The sequence below is a fragment of the Leopardus geoffroyi genome, chromosome D2 (assembly GCF_018350155.1).
Source record: "Leopardus geoffroyi isolate Oge1 chromosome D2, O.geoffroyi_Oge1_pat1.0, whole genome shotgun sequence".
NCBI classification, from domain to species: Eukaryota; Metazoa; Chordata; class Mammalia; order Carnivora; family Felidae; genus Leopardus; species Leopardus geoffroyi.
The window spans coordinates 78,141,448-78,166,713 of record NC_059334.1 but is presented as its reverse complement, the minus strand read 5'-3'; the positions used below and the strand labels follow the sequence as shown (position 1 = coordinate 78,166,713).

The window sequence follows — 25,266 nt, the reverse complement described above, 5'->3', positions numbered from 1 at the left end:
CTGTCCTAAGTTTAGAATCATCGCTGACGTTCAGCGCTGGGATTTATGCTTTCGCTTCGGTGAAACGCGGTGAAGTTCCCTGAAGGTGGGACCGAGCTGTCAGGGGATCAGGCCTCTCCCCTCATCCCAGGAGTTAACTACCCAAACCGCGGTCCTTGGACTCTTCTGTATTTCTCCTCTCGAATGCTTCTTTTATGCCACGGACATGACTGAGGTGGAGCCTAAAGAATGAAATTCATACTTTTGCAGGGAGGACAGAACGGCATCAGACGGGCTCATTAGCGCTGAAACGTCAGCAGCCTGCATTCATCTAACTTTTCTACAGGGTGAAGGAAGAGCCACCTAGTAAAAAACAGATCATTAAAAAAAAAATTCTGCATCTTTAGAGGAGAATGGCCCGTGGCAGCCAGGGTTCCCACCCCTTTCCTGGTCCCTTCCCGCAAGCAATGGTTAGCAGTACACTTTGTTTCTTGAAAGTCATGGGGCATCGGAGTTCTGGTGTCCTCATTTTTCTTCCTTCCATTGATGTATCATTACTAGAGTGAAAAAAAAAAAAAAAAAAAGAAGGGCGTCTCGAGGGCTTTTGAAAAAAAAAAAGGGTGGCTACTCAAGACATTTTGTAAAGGGGGGAAAATTGTGAAGAAAAGGAACCCCAGTGGGGGGCGGAGGGTTGTGAATGTGGCCTTGTCTGGCAGTTCTGTCAGCAGAAACCTGGTGCTGGCGTTAGTATTTCAGTTCAAACTGTCACCTTCAGTTCTTGCTGGCTTTTCTGCCCTCGGCCCTGAACCTCAACAGATTGGGGCTTATTTACCTATTCACACTCGGCCGGGAAAGCTCATTAATAGGCTTATTAGCAACACCATTCACGGGAGGCCAGTGACAAAAGGGGTTCCAGCCACTTGAAGGGGGAAGAGAAAAATAAAAAAAAAAAAAACGTACAGAGATTATTTTTCTCATTCAGAAGCCTCACTGGTGTGAAAGCTTTCCTAGACCCTCTGAGGTCACTTGAAGCCTAAATATGATGACAGAATTGTGTGTGTGTGTGTGTGTGTGTGTGTGTGTGTGTGTGTGTTTTAATTCCAAACATGCGTTTGCTTTTCTCAAAACTGAAGAGTTTGCTGTTGTGGGCTGTGGCCTCGCTCCCTTAAAAATGAACACTCTTAAGGGAATAAGGGTCTTGTGACGGATTGGTGTCTTTTCATCCCTAGGAAGAATAAATTCTGCAAACTGCATCTGCACACGAAAGAAGGTGTTCTGATTTGTCATTTTCAGCGGAAGCCTGCCTTTTTATTCAGTGTACATAAAGCTATTGATGAATGGGGTTAGGGATGATGGCTTCCTGCACCACTAATTTATGTGAGAATGTGTTAACAGCATTTTCAATGGCTAATGGATATGTTGCAGGATGGGAAGGGACTCCGTCCTGAGACACTTGAGTTTCCCATTGATGGGGAGTATAAAGACATAAGTGCCGGTCGCCGCGCTGGTGGACCTTCTGCCGCCTTTTTGTGCCCACAGGTCTGAGCAGTTGAAAAGGTATGTTCAGAACAACCCAGCTGTGAGTGGATGGCTGAGGCTCACCTGGCTGAGCTGTCAGTTAATTAAAAGGCTTTAGGACTGATCTGGGTTAAAAAGACTTGACCGAAAACATACCCAAGCCAACGGACCGATCATTTTGCCTGAGAATCAGACCATTACCTTCGCTGTCAAATTTCCAAAATATAATTTCACAGCCATTTGCTGAAGCATCACAGTGGAGTTGCTCGTCCTGGGTTTTAAGTAATTTACATAAAAAGTTGTCTATTGTGTATTGTGAAGCAAAATGATGTTCTCATGATGTGGCTGGCACCTTCAAAAAATTTTTTCGTGTTATTGAAGTGTGCTATGTCAGTGACCCATGAAGAACTAACTGCGTTTCTAAATGCTGGAAAAGTCGATTTTCCAGGTCAGTTTTGTACTCACTGCTCCATCTATCTTCAGGCCTCAAAAGCATTCTAAAGCACTTCTGGGTTTAATGACCTTTTCCAAGGAAAAATAATTAAGGTTTTTATCTATATTGTCTTGTACTTAAGCAGGAAAGCTTAGGAGCTGGATGAGTGAGGAGGAGAGAAAGTGTATTAAAAAAATAAATTACCCCGTAGACACAGCCTAGTGAGAAAAGTAATGGAAAATATGAACTTTAACCAGTTACAGCCTGGCATTCAGTTGGCCAATCTGATTTTGCAGTATAAGAATCTAAGATTCAGAAAGAAGAATTGCTTTGCTCTAGGTCATACAGCTATTTACAGCAGAGTTGTGCCTTTAGAATCTTTCCAATTTCTTTTTGTTACTCCAAATATATATTATTAAACAACCCTTTTTTTGTTGTTGCAGTTTTTTTTTAAATTTTTAATGTGTATTTATTTTTGAGAGACAGAGAGCACGAGCGGGAGAACAGGCGAGAAAGAGAGAGCCACAGAATCCAAGGCAGGATCCAGGCTCACGGTGGTCGGCATAGAGCCGGATGCGGGGCTCGAACCCGCGCGCGAGAGGATCATGACCTGAGCTAAAGTCGGACGCTTAACCGACTGAGCCACCCAGGCGCCCCTGTTACAGTTTTTCACTTCTTCTATGAGAGGTCAGATCCAAAGTCAGATCTGCCAATAACCAGCTGTGTGGCCCTGGACAAATTACTTAACCTCTCTCATCCTGTCTCCTTATCAGAAACTGGGATTATTACTCTGCAAGGTGGTTGCACCGATGACAAATAACCGGTTCAGTGTGCCCCGCCCGTGGTGGGGGCTCCATAAGCATTGGTTTCTTCTCTCACTGCTGTAGTTTGGCAGGACAGAAAAGTGCAATGTCCCGCAGACATTTCCAAGCTGCTCTCTCTCTCCTCCAAAAGTTTCAGCTGCATTAAATTTCTCCCCCCTGTTAACAACGTGCGGTCCCTCTAGGGGCAGGGCAGGCAGGCCGTCATTTGTTTTCTGACTTGAACCCAAAACGCAGCGCGATCACCCGGCGAACCGTCGGCCTGCGTCCCCTGGGAAGGAAGGGGGCGGTGGCGCGGGTCGAGGCTGTCGCCGCACCTCCGGGTCCCGGCGGTGGCCGGGGTCTCGGGCGGCTCGCGGGCGTCGGGAGCCGCGCGGAGTCCGGGCGGCCGGGCGCGCGGCGCTGATTGGCAGAGCGGGCGCCGCCGTCCAGGAAACGGCTCGGGTTTCAGCGGGGGCGTGACCCGCCGGGAGGGGGCGGCGGCGGCGCGGGCGGCGGCGGCGGCGGAGAGCGCCGCGGAGAGCCGAGCGAGCGGGCGGGCGGCGGGTGCGGAGCGGGCGAGCGAGCGAGCGAGCGAGCGCGGCCGCCACAAAGCTCAGGGCGCCGCGGGGTCTGCGCGCGGCGTAGTCGGCCCGGCGCCGCGACTCCTTCCCGGGCTGCCGGGGCCCGGGCGCCCCGAGGCCGCCGCTTTCCTGGGCGCTCCGAGCGTTCGCGAGTCGCGAGCAAAGTTTGGTGGAGGAGACGCCGAGCCGGAGTCCTTTCTTCCTCTCGCTCCCCAAACCTGAGGGCAGCCGGCGGGCGTCATGCCCGCGCTCCTCCGCAGCCTGGGGTGCGCCTGAAGCCTCGGAGTCTTGGCGCCGGCGAGGACCCGAGGACCACTCTTGTTTGGAGTTCCCCCCCGAGCTCGTCGCTTGCTCCATCCCAACCCACGCCGGGCGCGGGGACAGACCGGCCGCCGGGCAGCGTTGCCATTCAAGGTAATCGCCGTGTCGGGTGCCTCGGGGAGCCTCGCCCGCCGGCAAAGCTGGGGCCGCGGGAGCCCGGGACCCCGGGCGGACTGTCCCCCGAGCGGAGGGCGCGGGGGCACTGGCACGGTGGAGCCTGCTCCGTCCTTGGCTCCCTGTGTTTGGCTGCATAGGTGATGGGGGAGCGGGATGCGTGCTGACGGCGGCCGTTCGGGAAGGTCTGCGTTTACTCCTTACCCCCCATCCAGATGCTGACATCTGCCTCTGGCACTGACACCCCCCTCCCTGTCAAACTGCGGCCGGCGCCGTCCCACCGGCCGGCGCGATCCTCCGACCCCAGAGCGGGCAGGCGAGTGGCGGGGCTGCCTCGCTGGTGGCTCGGCCCCGCAGGTCCCGGCTTCGGAGGGGCATCTTCGGGGTGGCTCATCCCGGGGTCCGGGGAGCCCCCGCCCTGGTCCCATCCAGGCCGGGCGGGGGTGGGGGGATCCGTCCTTTCCCGGGACGGAGCCGTTGAATGGGGCCCGCGACCTTTCCGTCGGGCTGGCTGTGCCCGGGGGAGGGGGGGTGGCACCTTTGGGGAGGAGGCCGCTCCGGTTCCCCGATTCAGGCACGGGCGTCCCTCGCCCGCTGCCGCCCTCGGTGCTGGAGGAAGCGCAGCGCGCCTGGGGCTAGGGGGCGAACTGGACCGACTTTTTTCTCGCTCGCCGCCTGTTCAGCCGGCAGCAGCTAGGGCATGTCGATAGCGCAAGCGAGTTCTAACTTGCGCGCTCGTTCTTTCAGCGCTGGGGCCGCGCCGGGGAGTCAGCCGAGGGCCCTGCGAGACGCTGGCTCCCACTCTCGCGGCCACAGGGCCAGCCTCCGGGGGTCCCGGCCGGGGGCGCCGAGTCTCCGCCGCCCCCCTCCGAGCCCGCTCCCTCCAAACCCTCCTCCGGGCCTGCCTTCCTCTGGCCCAATTCAATAAAACCTACCCTTAAAAGCAAACCTGCTTTCACACTCGGGGCACCCATTATGTGTTTGGTGTGAAACGCTATCAACATTTAAAACCCCATTGTCCCCCGGGTCCCAAATCCCTGTAAATCTTCCACTGGCCACGACTCATTTTCATCTGAAAAGCCTGTTTAGTTTGAATAGAAAAGCAATCAGGCGCCCCTCTCCCTCTCCCTCTCCCTGGAATGTCAATTAAAATGCAGATTTTTCTGAGCTCTTTAGCGCCCCAAGAAGGGGGAGAAAACTCTGGATAAATGAAAGAAGTGGCCACAATGAGCCGGGCTGCTGGTGGTTAGGAGTTCCCCAAAGCTGCTGCAAGTTCTCACTGGCTTGCAGGCGTTCACCAAGGGGTGGATTGCGGTCCTGAGTCAGCCTGTATTTTTTTGAGGTTTCAGAATGTCGAGCAGCCCCCTCCCAGATCTGACCCCTTGATAGCGCCCTCCCTTACTCAGCTGGGAAGACGAGGGGAGCAGCAGGGAGGCTTTGAGCTGGGAGATAGGTCGGCCCCCTGGGGGGACCTGGGCATCCCAACCTTACGTGGCCTTGTTGACTTTCCTGATGTAAGATCTCCCGGGAACAAAGCGCCCAAATGCTCGGCCATGGGTGAGCCGGCAGAGGACAGATAACCTAGGAGCTCAATTAAGGCGGGCACGGTGTTGGTTTGCCTCTTGGAGCGTGGGGGCGGGGGTTGGGAATATTCTGGTAAGTTGAGGAGTCCAGGACAAACCTGGCGTGGGGACCACTTGCCAGCCAGGCTCTCTTGCTTGTCACTTTGCGTGTGTTTGGGGGCAGGTTTGTGCTGAGGTGAAAATGGACCAGGGGAGCGGGTGGCCACGAAGAGCCGTCCATCACAGGGAGGGTGACAACGCCTCCCCTGCCCGGGCTGAGAAGAGAGTTCCCTTTCAAGGGGAAAAATAAACACGCCGGGGCTTTCACTGAGGCTCAGACTCCAGGAAGGATTATGGTATTGAAGGCAGGAAGCCGGGATTGTGGCCGCCAGCGGCATGCTGGGCCTGTGTTCCCAACACCGAGCCTCGGGACCTAATTATCCTGCCTAGGAGGTCCCTTCACACTTTTGTCCACTTTGGTGAGGAGTTGTGCAGACCTGCTGCCTTAGGCCTCCGCCTTCCAGAGATGTGAGCAGGGGGCAGCCTGGGGCCTGGACCCGGTAATGGCTAAAATTCAAGTTTCTGGTGCAGGCTGACCCGTAAGAATGAATGGTCTGAGATTTAGCTGAGGTCCCTGACCAGCCTTCTCTGCCTGGGGCAAAGGAAGCCCCCTGGGCTGGGACAGGTGGGTGAGGAGGCCAGGGAAGCAGCCTGGGGGGAAACCTACTAGGATTTAAGGTTGTTTGTGGAGTTGTGTCAGAGGCAGAAAATTCCCATGCATTCTGGAAATGCTTAGTAAATCAATGGGCATGCTTGTGTACTTTCCTCCCACATGTGTGTAGAAATAGATACGGAGTTATCTTTTGAGGCTCTTAACTTCAAGAGGAAAGAAAAGTCAGGGGGAAAAAAAACATCCTTCAAGCCATCTGAAAATAGAGGGTGTGCTTGCATGCACGCGCTTTTCTTGCTTTTGCTGTGAATCACACCGTTTCACATGTGCTTTCTCTGCAGCAGAGAATTTCTTTTTTCCTTCTCAGGAAATGGTGCAGCAGTCTCTTTTCCCATTTTAATCCTTAGTCAAGGCTAAAAGGAACAGTTTTTCTGATGTAGCTTTGGAGAGGCTCACGCCGTGTTGAAATCTGATGGTATAATTTGAAACCTCAAGTTGGCATGCAAAAAGCCCAGGGCTTAGAGATTTTTGTGTGAAAGGTCTCCCCCCCCCGCCAATCCTTAATATGTGGTTGGTTCATTTATAGAGTTTATGGAATCTGTGATTGTCTCAGATTTTCTCAAGTTTGTGAATTTCGGTTCTACACGTAGTGATTGAGGATAACGAACGCATTTAAAGTCATTCGGAATATTTAAGTTTGGGAAGTTCTCTTTGCCTTTGGGTCAAATGGGTGAATAGACCAGGCAGTGGAGCCCCCCCTCCCCCCCTCCCCCCCCCCCCCCCCCCCCCGCTCCCCCGTAACTTCTACTCTGAAGTTTCAGCCAGTAGATTAGGCTATTGAAAGTCATTGTCCCAATCGCATACCATGACAGTAATTTCCACGTCACCTCACCATCGTCGTCGTTCATAACACACCTGCCTTATTCCTCCGAGTTTGCGTCTGCTCTGTTCCTTCACCCGCTCTGTATGGGTTGAAGACATTTACGAGGCTGGGGCCTGCCAGTAGTCACAGCGGAAGGGGATTCTTCAGGCTTTGAACCTCTTTTTCTTGGATCAGCTGCTTTGAATGTGTTGCAGGCCCGTCCATTCTTCGTAAGTGGCTGCCTGGCGAAAGACTGAAACACATTTCTGTACTGGGAAATGAATCCTGACAACTGTAAACTGGTGGGGATTTTTGGTAGCCTTCCTGGGGTCCCTTTTATTTTGCTGGTCTCCTTTCTTCCTAAGAACAGTGAGGGTGGAGCCAGCCTCTCAGCTGCAGCCCCAGAAATAAGTCTGCAAACAGACGCCTCCACGATCCAGCTGTCTGAAGCCCAGTTGGCCTAAGAGAAGTTAACAAGGCCGGTGATGCCAACCCGAGCATTGTGAACTTGCTTTTGTAGTTGCCCTTCAAACAAAGGTCACGTTGCTTCTGCTTTTTGAGGGCGGCAGGGGTGACGGTGGAGAGCAGAAGAGAGCGCACCCTGCCCTGATCTGTGTCCCGTCGCTACGCCCCTACTTCTGTTTCTCAAAAGTGTGCTTTTTAAAGATCAGCCCACCCTGCTTCGTGGACCGGGCTGGTGGAAACACCTGGGGCTCTGGGGTGCGGACGCAAGGCATTTGCAGATCATGAAAAGGAACTGTTGGCACATATATTTGGGAAGCTGAGAAGCTGTTTTAGCCCGCTTGGGGTTTCAGCGAATTGGCATCGGGGAGGATTTCACTGACTTCGCCGAATCTCTCTCCTCTAGAGGCTGCAGCAGCTGCAGAAGCAGCAGCAGGACGAGCAGCGGCTGCGGCAGCACCTTGGCTCCTGAGCATCGCAGGCGGTCCATGCGCGCAGAGGAGGTGTGCAGATGGGAGTGACGTCCACATGCAGATATGCAAGAGCTCGGGGGACTGGCACCACCTCACCCATGGTCAGCTGGGGTCGCTTCCTCTGCCTGGTCGTGGTCACCATGGCAACCCTGGCCCTGGCCCGGCCCTCCTTCAATTTAGTGGAGGACACCACGTTAGAGCCGGAAGGTAAGTTCCTTCGTTTCACTCTCAGGGTACCCAAGTTTGTTTGGGGCGTTCGTCCGGGGGAGGTGGCACTGAGGTCAAGGCCTCTTTTAGAATCCGCTGCCCTTGCGTTGTCAGTGAGGCTCTGAGAGCCGGGAGTGGGCTCCCTGCTGCCCCCAAGCCGGAGGTTGCCAGAGAAGGTTCCTTGCTGTAACACCGCAGGCCGGATGGTAGTTTGGTGGCTTCTGGGTGTGTGCGCTTCCCTGCTCTGGGTGAGGGAGCCAGCCTGCACTTCACCTTTCTCCGGTGCCCGGCGGTGCTGCGGGAAGGGGGTGCGTGGAGGTGAAGGCCATCTATAGCTTCCTGCAGGAGCTGTCTTACCGGAGGGAGAGTCTTGCTTCTGATGTAAAGAATTGCTGTTTTCTGACAAAAGGAGCCACGAAGGGAAATTGCCAACATCTGAAATGCTGACATTTTATTTTCATTGTCTGAGCAGAAAAAGAAGCTTCTGAAGTTCAGCCCAGAGATGCTAGACGTATTTTTTTGTTGTTGTTTTTTCTTTTTTTTTGGCCCTTGTCGTTCATAATACCTAAGCAGTACGTCGCAGAAACTGCAGATTGTGCTTTAGGTAAATTTGGAAGTGAAGGTATCTGGCTGTCTCCCACATCTCTGAGAACTTACAGATCGAACAGGCCACGCACTGTGTTTCAGCCTTGGAAATTTAATTTTAAAGGCACGAAGCCAGTTGGTGAACACTTCAGTGGGGCTGAATTACTCAGTGGGACAGAGTTGGAACCTCCTTCCCGGGTCCTTCTGAGACGACAGTAGCCAAGCCTCCACTTGGTGCGGCGTTGAAATCTGTCATCAGCAGGGAATATTGGGAGCTGAGTTAGTTTTCCAGTGGTAATCCGAGAATAAAACGGCAGATCCCAGCACTCATCGCCACTTAATGAACCTGTTTGCTGAGAGCCCACCTGGTGCTTGCTAAGCTTTGGGGGCGGTCATGGTCCCGAGTGGTCTGGGGTCAGCTCAGCTGTTCTGGGAGGGCACCCCGCACCGCAGGCTGGAGAGGGACGGAGAGCCGGTCGGGACGACACGGGAAGGAGGGCTGTGTTCCTGCCAGAGATGAGAGCACCGAGGGAGGGGCTCCCACTGAGGCCCACGCATGGGTCATAAGAGGATAAGTAAGGGCAACTGTTTTTCTAAAACGGGCCTTACTGGGAGGCAGTCGGGCATTGGCAACAGCGAGGCCGGTGGGTGCCCCGTCTCACGCAGAGGCATGGGGGCTTTGTGCAAACAGGTGCAGTGACGTCACAGGGGTTTCCACGTCTCCGGGAGGGGGGAGTCTGGTGAGAGTTTGTGTCTGCGACACTTACGGGCTCCAGCCCGGGTGATGATGGCACTGCCTCCTTGTGCTGTGACAGAAGCACACGTGTGATTTGCAGAGGTGATGCCTTTTTAAAGGGCTTAATGCGAGAGAAAAGGTTCCTGGTTTCTGAAAGTCATGCCTGTTCTCTGATTGTGCTGATAATTACAATAGATGTGTTTCCTAATTGCTGATTTTTCCCTGGAGTGTGTGGCTCAGCACTTGCCCATGCAGCTGAGCCGGGGGTTCCCTACCGGGAACGGCCCAGGTTAGGAAAAAACTGGCATTTTTCATTTCGACTTTCAGGGCAGCCTTATTGGGAGTTTATCGCAACATATAAAGTATAAACGGTCCTGGGGGACCTCTTTTTATCATATTTAATTATCAAAGAAAGTTTAAAATATGCGGGAAGAGGTGGGGGCGGAGAGGGGAAGACACTGAGGGCAGCGATGAGGTTCCCCCCAATGGTTCTTTGTGTAACAATTTGTATCCAACAATGAGAGCAGGTCTTTCTAACCTGGGATCTGTGGATGCACTTGGGGCCTGGGGAGGTGTTTGCGAATTCCCCCCCCCAAGTTGTAGGCAATACTTTGCAAATGTCATTGTCCTCATTTTTCGGGGTTCACAGCTTCCATGAGGTTTGCGTCCAGGATCGTGACAGATTTAAAATGGGAAGTGCAGGGGCGCCTGGGTGGCGCAGTCGGTTAAGCGTCCGACTTCAGCCAGGTCACGATCTCGAGGTCCGTGAGTTCGAGCCCCGCGTCGGGCTCTGGGCTGATGGCTCAGAGCCTGGAGCCTGTTTCCGATTCTGTGTCTCCCTCTCTCTCTGCCCCTCCCCCGTTCATGCTCTGTCTCTCTCTGTCCCAAAAATAAATAAAACGTTGAAAAAAATAAATAAATAAAATGGGAAGTGCAGAGCTGCAAAGAAGTGGCTTTGGAAAAGCATTCAACCCCCTCAGCCTCAGTTTCCCTTCCTGTCATCTGACGGTTTGATAAGATGACCTTTAAGGTCTTTTTCGTTAATGCTAAACGAATGGTGATGTCCTCAGGAGCCTTCTGGCAACTCGCCTCAAAAGGTCGCCAGGAGATTTTAGGGTCCCTGGGAGCAGAGAGCAGTAGAGCACACGGCCTGGCAGCTCATAAGCACCCAGGACCTGTTCTCATCCTCGTTCCCGATGAGATGGGCGCGTGTGTCTGCTCTGTTCTGTGCCCATTGCCACAGTGTCAGGAAACGTGGAGGCTTTTGGAGAGAGTGGAGACGAAAATCGCTCTCCGAGGGAGAAGGCCCTTTGTGGCTCCAGGCAGTTGTGTTTGCTTTCTGTAGGGTCTGTGCTGTCCTGGTAAGTACCGTATTGGCAGTCGATTTGCGTTCTTCCACTCCCAGAGTTTTGCTTTAGCGTCGGAGGTTATTAGCAAGGTAGTCTGATCGTAGATGAAGAAGGGGTTAGCAACTGGAAGCAGACTGACCGACTGGGGACAGCTCCAGTTTAGGGCATGGTGCTGCTGACCTGGGGGGAGAGAGGGAGGATTGGTGGGTGAGTGGGTGTCTGTTGGTTCCAGTGTGTCTTCTGTGGTTCGTCTGACTATAGCTTTGATTAGCGTAGGTTCAACCTTAACCTTCTGTTGCACAAGGCCTCATCTTGGAAGACTTCTTGGTTTGTTAATTTGGAGGCTCAGAGTAGACGCTGTGTATGGGGCTGGACCAGAGGAGAATGTGTCTGGGGCAAAATGTGACTAAGTTCCAGGAAGGGGCCTGTGCCCTAAGACTAGAGAATCCTTTCCAATCTTCTTGGCTCTGTACAGTATTACCATATATCATCGTATCGTATCATCTGTCGTATATCATTTGTCTTCTGGACGCTGTGAAATGGTAACAGTAGGGTTGGATCTACCCAACTGATTTACGAGGAAAATAATCTCCAGGAGATTTTAGTTAATATCCCAGTTTAAAAAAGAATATTTTCCGTTGGTCATTCATTGTTGTAGGGGAATGGCTGAAGGCTCTAAGCTCCGTTATTGACTCAAAGGGGGTTAGTCCTCAATGCCAAGTACTGTTCTGTTGATTAATATTCTAATTATTTAAAGTATAATCAAGCTTGATTATCCTGGGGAGGAGGTGACTCTTTCAAGTTTTTTCTGACGTTTTGTCACCTACTCTGGTTAATTAAGTCATTGTTGACATTAATGATATCTTTGTTTACACCAGCCCAGTAGGAGCTAAAATAAAAGGGCTTTTCCAACCCCAAACCCCTAATTACTTTCCCACCCTCTACAAAGTGTGATTCTGAAAAGCGACAACCTGAGAAGAAAGTAGTTTGCATTTTTTTTTTCCAAACCAATTTTTTTGGCAACCTTCTAAGAGGTCGTGCTGTCCTGGACCAGTGTGTGAGTTGGTCCCAAACTCAAAAGCAGAGTCAGTGAATGAAGAATGCACAAGGAAGTCAGATTTTTCCAGCATGGTTTTAGGTCCTTTGTTACGAGTATTGTAAATGCCGTAATGTCAGCCATACGCATTTAATTGCAAGTTAAGAGAAAAAAGAATATATCCGCATACCAAGAGTGAATGATTTCAAATAATCTTCTGTTTTGTATTATCTGCATCCTTGCTCCTCAGTACGAGTGTTAATATTTAAGAGTTGACTGGAACTTGAGAGTTAGCTTAGGAACAAGGACTTATTCCCGGTCAGTTAAACGAAATGCAGGCTTATGCAGTTAAATACACAATGAAGTACACATTCTTTATTAGCATATAAAGTATTTCACAATTCATAGACAAAGAACTGGGCTAAACATTACCTCCGAGAGCAAAAATCGGGCAAGCCGAAAGAATTGGTGTTTGTATAACTCTCCATGCTCACTCCCTCTGATCCGAATTCAGTGTGTGTGTGTTTTGCCTGTTTATTTTGACCAGTCAAAACACTGAGGACTTTCTCAGGGACAAGCCCCTCACTAGGAACCATAAGTGGTTCTTTTCAAGTCCTTCTGACCCATTTGAGGGTGAGAATTCAGATAACCAGAGCAATCCAATATGAGAGGTTTCCAGTATCAGACTTAATGAATAATTACGTGGTTATGAAATACCTAGGGTAGTGTTTAAACAGGAAGAGCCTTGTTCAATGTTCACATTCTCCAGAAAATGTATCTAGTGGTCCTTCAGCCTGCAGTCTGTTGTTCCCGTGTTTGCTTTTTCCAGGGTAATTGTTAAAAGGCTACTTCCCACCCTTTTTCATCAGGGTCTGGCTTAATTTCCCATTTCCATGGAAGCCGTCTGATTTTACTCTTTCGAGGGGAAGGGGGGACATTGGTTTTGGGGCGCCAGGTAGGCAATGCGGCTGGTGTGCCCCTCTCTACTCGCTGTCCCGATTGGATTCTTAGCACGGTGACTTGTCTGTGGGCAGGCAATTCAGAGATTATTTTCTGAAAGTTTTCCAGGCTGTCCCACCAATGATTCCGAACCAGTGGGTTGACTGCCACCGTGCAGAAATGCCTGTGATCGTTATCATTCGGGCGCCTCGCGGAACGACTGTAGCCTTAGGTTTTGAGTTCTTTTCATCCGTTTGCTGTATCCGCTTGGGGAGACTGAGCGATGGCTCTGCGTTTCCAGCTCTCCCTTCGTGGTTGCGCCTGATGTCGGTCACTGTGCCACACCTGTGCCCCACGTGCTTCTGACTTGCCTGTTTAGCGTGGTTTCTTTTAACTGATGGTGACTGTGTTCAGGCTGTATGGGCTGAAGAGTGAACCTGATGTAGGGGCTGAACCTTCAGCCTTAGCTGAAGGGGGCGGGTTTACTGAGCAGTGATGTTTCAGCATCATTGTATCCAAGACGAACAAACCCCTAAGAACACAGCTTTGACTTGTTAGAGGCTCTTGGGCTTGAGACTTTATTATTTAAAAAAATTTTTTTCCTCTTTTTTTAAAGTTTATTTTGAGGGAGAGAGAGAGAGAGAGCGCGAGCGCACGAGCAGGGGAGGGGCGGAGAGAGGTAGAGACAGTATCCCAACCAGGCTTCATGCCATCACTGTGGAGCCTGATGCGGGGCTCGAATTCATGAACCGTGAGATCATGACCTGAGCTGAGATTAAGAGTTGGATACTTAACTGACTGAGCCACCCAGGAACCCCAAGATTTTATTTTTTTAATTTTTTTTATTTCATTATTTAAAAAAAATTAGAAAAAAATTTTTTTTAATGTTTATTTACTTTTGAGACAGAGAAAGACAGTGTGAACAGGGGAGGGTCAGAGAGAGGGAGGCACAGAATCTGAAGCAGGCTCCAGGCTCCGAGCCTTCGGCACAGAGCCAGACGCGGGGCTCGAACTCACGGAGTGTGAGATCATGACCTGAGCCAAAGTTGGATGCTCAACCAACTGAGCCACCCAGGCGCCCCCCGCAAATTTTTTTTTAACGTTTATTCGTTTTTGAGAGAGAGAGAGAGAGAGAGCGCTAGTGGGGGAGGGGCAGAGAGAGGGAGGCACAGAATCCAAAGCAGGTTCCAGGCTCTGAGCTGTCAGCACAGAGCCCAATGTGGGGCTCAAACCCACAAACCCTGGGATCATGACCTGAGCCGAAGTCAGACGCTCAACCGCCTGAGCCACTCAGGCGCCCCACATTATTTTTTCTAAAGTAAGCTCTGCGTCCAGCATGAGGCTTGAACTCATGACCCTGAGATCAAAAGTCACCTGCTCTACAGACTGAGCCAGCTAAGGGCCTTGGACTTGAGATTTTAAAGCCATGCATAACTCGTGTTCCATTTTGGGGAAAATGTTTATCTTCACACAAAGCCTTAAGGCTTTCTGGCAGCCCTTGAGTCTCCACAAACTGGCCACTTCCTCCTGCTTACCCAGGTAGACCTACAGTGACCCAGCTGATTGAGCTCTGGCCTTCTCGAATTAGGGAGTGTGTAAAGAGGAGGTAGGGAAAGGAGCCTGAGGCCAGGCTCTTTAAATAAGTCTGGTTGAACAAGCTGCTGGCCATGTTACTATAATGATTCTGTGTGTGTTGGAGAGGTCGCCTTCTGCAATTAACAAAGATTACACTTGCAATCCCCCCCCCACCCCTGGCCGCCTCCTTGCTCTGATCTATGACTATCCCTTTTTAAAAGGGCATGATAGAGGGGTGGCTGGTGGCTCGGTTGGTTAAGCCTCTGATTCTCGATTTTGGCTCAGGTCAAGATCTCACAGTGGGTGGGATCAAGCCCCACATCGGTCTCTGTGTTGACAGCCTGGAACCTGCTTGGGATTCTCTCTCTCTCCTTCTCTCTCTGCCCCTCTCCTGCTTGTGTTCCCCTCCTCAAAATAAATAAATAATAAACATTTTTTTTAAAATGCCTTTTTAAAAGGGCATGATAGAAAATCCAAAATGGTAGCTGCAAATGCGGTGCTTACGGGCTTCATTTACAGAATTTCAAGTTTTTACTGCTTCTGTATTCATACAGAAGGATATTTCATGATTAGGACAGACTGTGGTTGACCTTGAAGAGTGTATGTCCTGTAAAGGCTTTAGGTTGAAGTCATGCTTTAGGTTTTCAGTAATTTTGGTTTTGGGAAAGTTGCACCATGATGGAGTTGTAAGACTCTGGGTGTGAACTGTTGTCATTTATTCCACTTTGGAATACGTAAGTAATTACGCCCCGTTCTGGACTTTTGCCACTTCATGTGAATATTGAGAATTTCAGATTCTTCTTGTACTGAGTCAGGGAGCTAAGCTGTGGAATATTCTTTCCTTTAACCCCTTGTCCAACTAGAGAATGGTAAATTCCATGTCCTGGATGGATGGAATGCACGTATATGGAATTTCAGGTTATGGTGAACATGTTTTATGAGGAGGTCAAAACCCAGCTTATAAGGAAAGTTCTGATATGTTCAGGAATGAGGACATGGGACATATTTATTTGTGTGATTTATATATCACCTTTCCTGGAAGAGAAAGAACTCCATTCTGGGCTCTGACACTGATGAACTCTACATAAATTGTCACGGTCCTTTCCTAACTGTAGAACTCCTTCTTTGTCATTCTATGTGGTCTCTTTTTACACATGACTGTTTACTGTTAAGGTTTTCCATACCTGACCAGTTGTAAAGTTTTAAAAATATATCGACATCATAGAGGCCAGTTTTGTGTGTTGGGTGGGGAGCAGGGTGGGAGGGACTATAAAATGAAAATAAAGATCTTTGTGGTGACGAATTTAGGGTTTAAACTTTTTTGAAAGCCCTCAAACTTCAGATTCTTAGTTGACAGTGAGATTGCTCTATAGGAAGGCATGTGGCTGCCTTTAAGGGTCTCCCTCCTTGTCCACCACGCTTCCTGGGTTTCCACCAAATGTGTTGCATTCTTAGCTGATAAAAGGGGGGGGGGGTGCCCAATTGAATCTGTATCCTAAACATTATAAATGTTTCAAACTTAAAACACATCTTGAAAAGACCAAATATCCCCTATAAAATTAACTTAAATTCTTCATCTGAATCCATAAAGATGAATAAAATACTGTTTTTAATGTTTATTTATTTTTGAGAGAGAAAGCATGAGCGGGCAAGGGGCAGAGAGAGAATGGGAGACAGGCTTTGAAGCAGGCTCTGGGCTGAGAGCAGAGAGCCTGATGTGGGGCTCAAACCCACAAACTGGGAGATCATGACCTGAGCCAGAGTTCGACGCTTAGCCCACTGAGCCACCCAGGCGCCCTGAATAAAATAAGTTTGAGTGGCATGCGATGTGCTGTCTGGGGACAAAAGCACAGAAGGAACTTGGCCTTGGGCTTAGGCAAGACAGACTTGAATCACTCCCCTATTTACTGCTGCTGTGACTTCGTATAAGGTAGATAATCACTTTGAGCCTGCCTTTCTTTATCTGAAACTGGCCAATGATATCTATGTGAGGGGGCGGGGATGTGAATATGAGGCAAATGGGTGTAGAACTCTCTCTCTCCATCCCCATCCTCACTTTATTGTCAATGTAAAAACCTGATACAGGATTTAAAACCAAGATTTCAGGGGCACCTGGGTGGCGACTCAGTTGGTTAAGTATCCGACTCTTGATCTCAGCCCCGCTCTTGGTCTCAGGGGTGTGAGTTCAAGCCCTGCATTGGGCTCTGTGTGGGCGTGAAGGCTCCTTTTTAAAAAAGAAAAAGAAAAAGCCAGTATTTCAGGCATATTTACTAGATCTCCTGATGGGAAGCGTTTGCATTAATCAAAATAGAAAGCGTGCTGTAGGCCGTTTATCCATCCCTCCGTATCGTCTTGGGCCTTTGTAAGTTTGGACTTCAGCAATGTGATCATCTTGCTGCTTGCAGTCCAAATGGTCCAGGGTTGACCTATTTTCCCCGTAGGAAAAAAAAACGTGTTTGCCGCTTTGTAATAATTGTAGGACACGCTCTTCATGGAGAGCAATATATTTTGGCAAGGAACGAGGTTTCTGTTTGAGGCTTCCAAAGGATTGCCGTTTGGCCCTGTGAAGAAGGATGGAGGCAGGGTTGGGGGGTGGGGGTGGGGTGTAGCGTGCTCTGCTTTTGTCCAGGCCACTGAGGGGAGCGCCGGAGCAAGTTACTGTCCTTCTGCCAAGTTTAACTGCAGCGACTCCCCTGGGCAGCCTGCTGGCTGTTCCTACCTGGGCAGGTAACTGGGCTTCCGGACTTTATGGAAGGGAAGGAAATTGTCAGGGGACCTACACTACTGATGGGGAGGAGCTGAGCAACATTTGCATGTTATACCCCTGTGGGGTCGTTTGATTGGACAAGCAGGGGTGTGAGGGGGAGTGGTCAGTGTGGATGCATGCATGGGGTCATTGTTTTTAGCCCATTCCTTGAGAGGGTGAGGAGGGCGATGATAACGGTAGCTCTCATGACCATTTATTGAGTGCCTGCTGTGTGTCAGACGCAGTGCTAGGTTCCTTGACGTCTATCCTCTCTAATCTTTTCTCCCCCTGTTTTATTGAGATACGATAGACTCACAGCACGGCGTAAGTATAAGGTGTACGGCAGGATGATTGGACTTACGTAAATCATTTCGTGATTATCGTAAGTAGTTTAAGATCTCCTACAGATGAAAAAGAAAAAAGAGTATTTTTCCTTGTGATGAGGACTCTCAGGATCTATTCCCTGGAAAACTTTCACATGCGCCACACGGCCATGGTGATGATAGTCATTGTGTTGTGCATTACACCCCTAGAACTGTTGTTGGTTTTTTTTAGTTTATTGATTTATTTATTTTGAGACACAGAGAGCGTGAGCAGGGGAGGGGCAGAGAGAGAGGGGAAGAGAGGGAGTCCCATGCAGGTGTTCATCACGGAGCCCGATGTGGGGCTTGATTTCACCACCACGAGACTGTGACCTGAGCTGAATTCAAGAGTCGGATGCTTAACTGACTGAGCCCCCCGCGTGCCCCAGCCTAGTCCTTGTTTATGTCACACCAAAAAAAAGTTTGTACTTTTTGACCACCTTCCTGCAGTTCCTCTGCCCCCATCTCTAATCTTAATCATCCAGCTGACCCCCGGGTAATTCATGTTCCCATTTTATGGACGAGACTCTTGACCGAGACCCTTGGAGATGAAATGTTTCCTCCAAGACTCCACAGCGGGCGTGGGCCCCGGCCTTGGGGTGAATTTCTTGGCATAAGGAAGGTTTATCGATTGATTCCTTTCCTTTCCCCGAGCAGGAGGGTCCTCTGTGGCATATGGTAGGACGGCCTCGTCATTCTTTCCAAAATATGTCATTTGACTGTTAAACATGTAAGGACGCTGCTGGGTGATTCTGTCTCTTCCCCACATACCCACACCTATTTTCCTAAAGCTGTTTGAAGAAAAGTCCTGGGCAATTAAACCACTGCAATAATTACCACTTTGTGATTCTCCGAGAACTGCCTCTGGTGATATGCAGCTTACTAGTAAGAAGCCAACCCTTTTCCTGCTCAGGAGACTGGAGGGAGATGCCTTGAGGCCCAGTTAGTGACCCCCGGCTCAGTCACCCAGCAGGAGCTCAGGCAGGTAGGGCTGACTGGTCTGGTATTTGCCCATTTGCTCAGAAGCCAACTCAGCGGAGTGGGAGCAGACCATCCCGTTTTTCCTTGTCCCAGATGCTTCTGGCCGTTTGCCCTGGCACTGCTAAATGTTTGCCTTTTTGCTTGTCACTTTAATAGTACGTCAGACTTCTCTCCAGCATGTCCGATTCTCAGTTGGGTCAAGGCCCACCTGCGCAGACGGGGGCTCCTACCACCTACGGTCATGGAAGCGACAAATGGCAGGGCCTCCCTGGCCCTTGATGACGCCAGGGCAAAAGTGGGGAACAAAGAGAACATCTAAGAATGGAAAGGCAGAAGCAGCAATCCCCACGCCTCCTCTTGGCCAGGAGGGGCGTCCCAAGGGGAGGAAGAGGCTGAGCAGTAGAGCCATTTTTAAAGCAAACAAAAGTTCATTTTGGGTGGTTAAAAAAAGGTGGCTTCTGAGGGGAGCTTGCTTAGACCTGGAGGTGACTTGGGCCTGGTTTAGTCCGCTGGAACTTGCACTGAACTTGCACGGTGAATGCGGAGCGTCCGGGGTCGCAGGTGTTCAGAAGGGGGGCTCAGCGTTGGAGAGAAGGTGTTGAATGCTTGGCGGGGGGAAACCTGCAGCTTCCTCTCTTAGCCTTGCAGCCCTGGGGGGGGGACAACTGCCAGAGCTTGGCAGACACAGGTCATCAACCCTTTACAGACTGTGGCGTAATGTTTTAAATGTTTATTTTTGAGAGAGAGAGAGAGAGAGATTGAGAGAGAGAGAGAGACAGACAGAGAACGAGGGAGACACAGAATCTGAAGCAGGCTCCAGGCTCTGAGCTGTCAGCACAGAGCCCGACGCGGGGCTCGAACCCACAGACCGTGAGATCATCATGACCTGAGTGGAAGTCAGATGCTTAACCGGCTGAGCCACCCAGGTGCCCCCCAGATACATTTTTTGAAACCCTACCATGTGTTGAGTTCTGTGGGGATAGAATGGCAAGCCAAAAACAGTCTCAAGTCCTATGAATGGGGGGCGGGGAGGCCATAGATCTTTGTCAAATAACTGCCAAAACGAGGCCCTGGTTCCAATCCTGGGTGCAGGTGCTCTGAAGAAGAAGCATGGTGGGTCTCAAAGGGTTGCAGGAACCCTGAGGAAGCCGGGGTGCCGCTTGAAGGAGACTAGAGTAGTAGGCCAGGTCAGGCGGGGGACCTGTGGGCCACGGTGAGGATTTTTCTGGGTACTCGAACTATGTGACTTCCCGAGGCTGAGCTTCTCAGGGAGGTGAGCACCCACCTTGATTCTTCAGCAGACCCCCCTGCATCGGCCCCAGTCAGTCCCAGCCACATGTGCCTGCCAGCTCTTTCCCTGCCCAGTTTGGGAACCATCCAGGGCCTGGCTCCTCCGCTGTCCCCCGTCCGGTTCCACTTGTTGCCGAGAGGTGCCCGTCTTTGCAGGTAGGGCCTGTGAACAGGTGGTCAGGGGTAGCTCTCAGCCACCTCCTTGACAAGTCTCTTTTCTGCCGCTGCAGTTTCTTACCAGGCTAACATGGAGGCCGGAGGTGGCGGAAGGCAGGGGAGCCTGGGTAGTGAACTCCCATAGCGGGGCCTCAGCCGAGGACCTGGGCATTTAAATAAGGCTCCCTCCTTTCCCCGGAGCAGGGTGGGGCACAGTCTTGCTTAAAAGGGGCAGGTGTGCCAAGATGCTTGGGGGCCCAGCATAGCCCCTCCCGAGGTGAACTTGCTCTGATGGGTTTTGAAAGGGGCTGGGCTCTGCGTGGAGAAGTGGAAACTCTTCAAAGTTTGCTTTCCAGAAGGTTTGACCTCTTTGCGGATACACGGCTTAGGGCCTAGGAGAAAGGCTAACCCTGGTGGCACCCTTCTAGATTTGGAATTTCCTGAATGAACGAACGTGCTTTCAGTCCTGGGGCACAGGATTCCCCACGGGGGAATTTTCCTTTTTTTCTGTAAGTCACTGGAGAAAAGCGGGCAAGGGGCAAAGCCAGCTGGGGACGTGCCCCACCCGCCGCAGAGGCTCCCTGCCCCTGCTGACTTTAGGGGAAACCCCTCCAAGAGGTCATTCCGACCCAGCTGCTTGCTAAAGACCCCTAGGGCTATGAATCTGTGCCTTCAGCCTCAACAAGATTTCTGCACCAGGCTGGCCCGAACTTGCTGAGGCCTGAGTTGCCAGATCAAGCCATTCAAAGGAGGAGGGCCATCTGTTTCCCAGTTTCCAGCTGCTAGCCCTTCATTTGTAAATGGCCGGGATGCTGCTGGGGGGGTGGGGGGGAAACCGGTCTGGGGACACAGCTGCAGGCTCTGAACAAGTGTTGGAACTGGGGTCCTGCTGAGAGGAGAAAGTTCCAGCCCTTTAAGTAAACTTGCTCAAAGGTACTGCACAAGGCCCGGAGTTGAAGATCAGGAGGCCAAGAGGCGTGCCCTTGCCTTCCTGGAGTAACTCTTACCCCGCCCCCTTATCCTTTTCTTTGGTCCCTAGGGCGCTTTAAAAATATCCACTTATTCTGAAAGTACGTATTGAGGGAAGGGCTGGGGGAAAATGTCACCTAGGATTTCGACACGATCTGACCTTTGGGGGACTTGCAGGCCACATGTACCCACTTAGTATGCACTGTGGACTGTTTATGTCCGTGTCAGGGGGGTGAGCGGGTCCCAGAAGCAGGTTCTAGGAGCCAGGAGTAACCCTAAGTGCAGAATGGTGACCGTCCCTGAAAACTTGCTTCTGGAATGTCGTCGCAGTGCTGGCTTAGGGCATGCTGTCTGGAAAGCAGGCCCATCAGGCCCGTGCTGTTACAGGCTCCTGATGCTTGGGTGCCATGCAGGGCACAGGTGGGCGCCTTGCCGGAGGGGTTTGGTGTTCAGGGCTCCTCCCGGCATGCTCTGGGGTTGTGATAAGGCATCTGGTCCGGGGAACTCTGCAGGGGTTTCTGTGGTCCGCATGTAAATATCTGGTGTCCCCGATTTGTTGGATAGGTGAACAGTAGATGCTATTTTAATAAGCCAAGGCCTCTTCCCTCACTAAAGTCATCAAACAGGTGTCATTGGCATTGATAACAACTCTCTCCCAAGATCCTTGGATGTTTAGTTCCATTTGCCAGAAATCGACACTTAGGTAACTTACATAGATACGACCTGACAGATTTATGCATTTGAAAGAAAACCTTGTTTTAAAGTCAGAGTAAGGCAAATCAGCCTTACCATGAGGTGGGGGGAAAGAATCTGATCACTTAGGGGTCAAGCTATAACCCACACACAGGTGCCCAGGCCCGCCCTGGCCGGAACTGGGGTGAGGGGTGCTTTTTCTCAGATGTGTCCCCACCACCCACCTTAGGGGTTACAAAGACCTTTCCAGGCAGCCTCTTGGTTTGTCCTTGTGATGACCTTGACCAGCAGCAGGCTAGCCCGGAGGTGTTTCCCTGTTCTGTAAACTGGGGCTCAGACTCAGGTGATGGGAAGGGGCTGTCCAAGTTGATGTGGGTTCATCCCTGCAAAACCAGGTCTCCGACTCTCTCGTCCTTGGACACTGGTGCTGAACTTCTCACAGTGTGGTCTTTGGACCAGCAGCATTAGCATTATCTGGGAGCTGGTGGGAAGCTCAGAAGCTCAGACCCGACTCCACAGCTACTGACCCAGAAACGTTGGAGCTGTGTTTTTTTTTTTTTTTTTTTTTTTTTTAAATTTTTTTTTTTCAACGTTTATTTATTTTTGGGACAGAGAGAGACAGAGCATGAACGGGGGAGGGGCAGAGAGAGAGGGAGACACAGAATCGGAAACAGGCTCCAGGCTCTGAGCCATCAGCCCAGAGCCTGACGCGGGGCTCGAACTCCCAGACTGCGAGATCGTGACCTGGCTGAAGTCGGACGCTTAACCGACTGCGCCACCCAGGCGCCCCTGGAGCTGTGTTTTAATAGGCTGTCCAGGTGGTCTTTATGCAGAAGAAAGTCTGAGAAGCACTGCTGATCCCCCCCGCACCGAAGAAGGTCATTCGGAGAGGGCAGGTCGGGTCGGTGGGGGAGGCGGCTGTATTTGGCTCTGTAGGTTCGAGGTGAATAAACAAAGGCTGTAGTGTCTTGGAGATGAGAACGGCGTGGGCTGTGTTGACGGGAAGCAGGGATTTTCGCAGAGGAGATGATATTTGAGCTGGGCTCTGAAGGCTGAATAGGAGCTTGCCGGGCAGAGTGGTGGGGCAGGGTAACGGGCAGAGGAAACAGTGCCCGCGAGAACAGACAAGTGTAGGGCATGAGGGAGAAGAAGATGGAGGGGGGATGTGGGGTCTCGCGCAACCGTGGCCTTAATGTGGGGAATATTCTTTGGGTTTTACCCTGTCAGAGTGTGGAGTGGTCTCTGTCTTTTATTTATTTATTTCATTTCATTTCATTCGTTCATTCATTCATTCATTCATTCAATTAAAGGTCAGTTTTGTTTCCCAGGTTGCTCTGGGGGTCCGCGGTGGATACATGGGGTGGACTGGGGGGGGGGTGGGGCAAGGCAGAGGTCTTTTGGAGAGAAGGTGGCGACCTGCAGGGGTGAGGTCTTACCCTTGTTCTCTTTTCAGAGCTGTTTCAGAGAGAACTGACAGGAGTGCAGATGTGGGGCCTGGTGGGATGGGAGGCAGGAGGGAGAAGCGGGGGGCTTCAGGGCCGAGTTGGAGCTGAGTTGATGTCAGCCAGGGGCTGCTGGAGGGGAAGAGGGGGAAGGGCACTTGCTTGTTTCGGGCGGCACCTCCGAAGACAAGGTCAGGTGATGTGCTCCCTCAGGCAGGTGGAAGGAGGAACCTTCCAGCAGGGACTTGAGCGGCGTTGACGGCGGCGTTGACGTGGAGGGGGCAGGGAAAGGGGCAGAGGTGGGCCAAGCAGAGTATAGGGAAGGGACCACAAGAGCCAGGGGCGGGCTTCTGAGCATATTCGCAGATACGGGGGAGTGCAGATACGGGGGAGTGCGGAAGGAGGAGGTCCCAGAGAGGCGAGACCTCCGCCACACCGCTCTGTTCTTAGGAACACTCACACACATGCACAAGCAGAAGACAGAACGACACGACGGATGATTAACACTAAGCTATGTGTTAGGGGCTCTAGAAACAGAACAGAAGGTCCCCCTTTGTCTTCTTACATCCCCAGGCTTCCTTGTTGAGAACACCTGGTTAGGTGGCTTTTCTGTCTCTCACGCGTAGTCTGCTGCAGCTGAGGAGTAATGATTTCAGCTAGAAGGTCTTCCCGCTGGTACATTCGAGGTCCTGCCGAGTGGCAGCGGCCCCGAGCTAGGTGTTTTCCGTGCGCGCGCTCGTTATCATCAGTCCTGGTTTGCAGGCGAAGACACAGGAAGCGATCACAGCATTTGTCAGTGGCAGAGTTGGAACTTAGGTCGGTTCTCAGCCTGTTCTTGTCTTTTCTTATCTTTATTTTTAACGTGTGTTTATTTTGAGAGAGAGCGAGAACGGGGGAGGGGCAGAGAGCGTGAGAATCCCAAGCAGGCTCTGCGCCCCCAGCGAGGAGCCCGATGGCCGGGCTCGAACTCCCCAACCGTGAGATCGTGACCTGAGCTGAAACCAAGAGAGGTGGACGCGTAACCGTCTGAGCCACCCAGGCGCCCCTGTTCTTGCCTTTTTCTGAAGAGCGCCCAGGGAGGGGACAGAGATGGGACCAGAGCCTTAATGCTAGGGTACCAGGAAGAGCTCAGGGACCAGCTGTGGGAATTGAAGCAGCCTCTGATGAGCAAGGTGGCTTTTTACCACGTTCAGAACTGGAGATGACACGTTCGTTTTACAGGCGACACCTCAGCAGGGTCACCCTTATCTCAACGATGGTGATATAGGTCCTGTGATACAGGTCCGGCAAATCGCATTCATTCCTTCATTCCATGACCTCCTTGGGAGGCCCTCCCCACCTCCCAGTTCCCTTCCCGATACAGGGAGTACGAAACCTTCCCTCTGGGAGATTCGTGGACACTAGATAATCTGATGGCCTGTTTGGGAAATGCTTTTGAACGGAGGGCCCGGTGTGGAAGTTTTTGCTCAAGCAGAGCTGCTGATGTCCAGGGACTTTATGCAGATGGCACTGATTCCGTACCTGCATCCCGGTGGTCCAGTGGAAATTTTGCTGTCGTGAACCTAAGAGTTTGGTGCAGGTGTTGGGACCAGAGAGATAACCTTCCTTTTTATGCCCCCCCCCCCCCTTTTGGAGAACATGATTCACTGACAGCCTGAAACATCAGGATCAAAAGGAGAGAGGGGTTACTGGCAGAATAGGGAGTGAATATTGCCACTTGGGGTCCAGATCTTGGGTGATTACGGTGACTCCTGCTTCCCTGAGGGCATTCTTAGGCACGTCACGATTTCTACGTTAGTATTTTCTCATGGGCAGCTGCATCATTTCTTTCCAGACTTGGAAAGCTGTTCCCCACGCATCTCAAAGATAGACCTAAATTATATGAGGGGTGTGCCTAAATATATAATTTTTAATGGTTGCCATATTGGAAACATATGCCATTATCCCATCTGATCATGAGGAATGTGAGCCAGTCCAGAATTTCTGGAACAGGCAGGCTACTGTGGCAGAGGTAGCTATTAGTGGTTGTTACAGCCCCCGTGGAACCGACGGGGAGGTTTTAAGTGCTGACGTGTGTCTGTAAGACACCCCAACAATTGGCCGGGAAGAGAACTGCGGCCTCTCGGCCTGTTTACGTATCTGTGGCTCATTGCTCTGACTTCTTTGTGTCCCCCGTTTTTATGTTGGCCGTATTTCTCGAGGCAGAGAACTTTCATCTTTATATTGCACAGAGTGTTTGTCTCTCCCTCCTGCCTCTTAAAGTACAAGTAGTACCTATGCCTTATAAGGCCTCCGTTTCATGACAGGATTTTTGTCTTCTGCAAGTCCCTTCTTGCAAAGGGGAAGCTCTCAGGATGTCTGAGATGGAACAGCCCGCTCTCTGCCGCCCCTGCCTTCACTGTCTGTGCGTCTGCGGGACCCC

At 51.3% G+C, this 25,266-nt stretch overlaps 1 protein-coding gene across 10 annotated transcripts in view; it reads left to right on the top strand.

The window, feature by feature from the left end:
• Window positions 1-3,254: 3,254 nt before the first annotated feature.
• Window positions 3,255-25,266, top strand: part of FGFR2 (fibroblast growth factor receptor 2) — a 110,428-nt gene continuing 88,416 nt past the window's right edge. For 5 of the 10 annotated variants that reach the window (XM_045439722.1, XM_045439721.1, XM_045439720.1 and 2 more), the window contains exons 1-2: window positions 3,260-3,728; window positions 7,712-7,985. In XM_045439722.1, the coding sequence (XP_045295678.1) occupies window positions 7,817-7,985 (169 nt within the window). In that variant the 5' untranslated portion in view covers window positions 3,260-3,728; window positions 7,712-7,816. Of the gene's footprint in view, window positions 3,729-7,711; window positions 7,986-25,266 lie in introns of all 10 variants that reach the window. The other 5 variants (XM_045439716.1, XM_045439714.1, XM_045439715.1 and 2 more) reach the window with 2 other exon arrangements.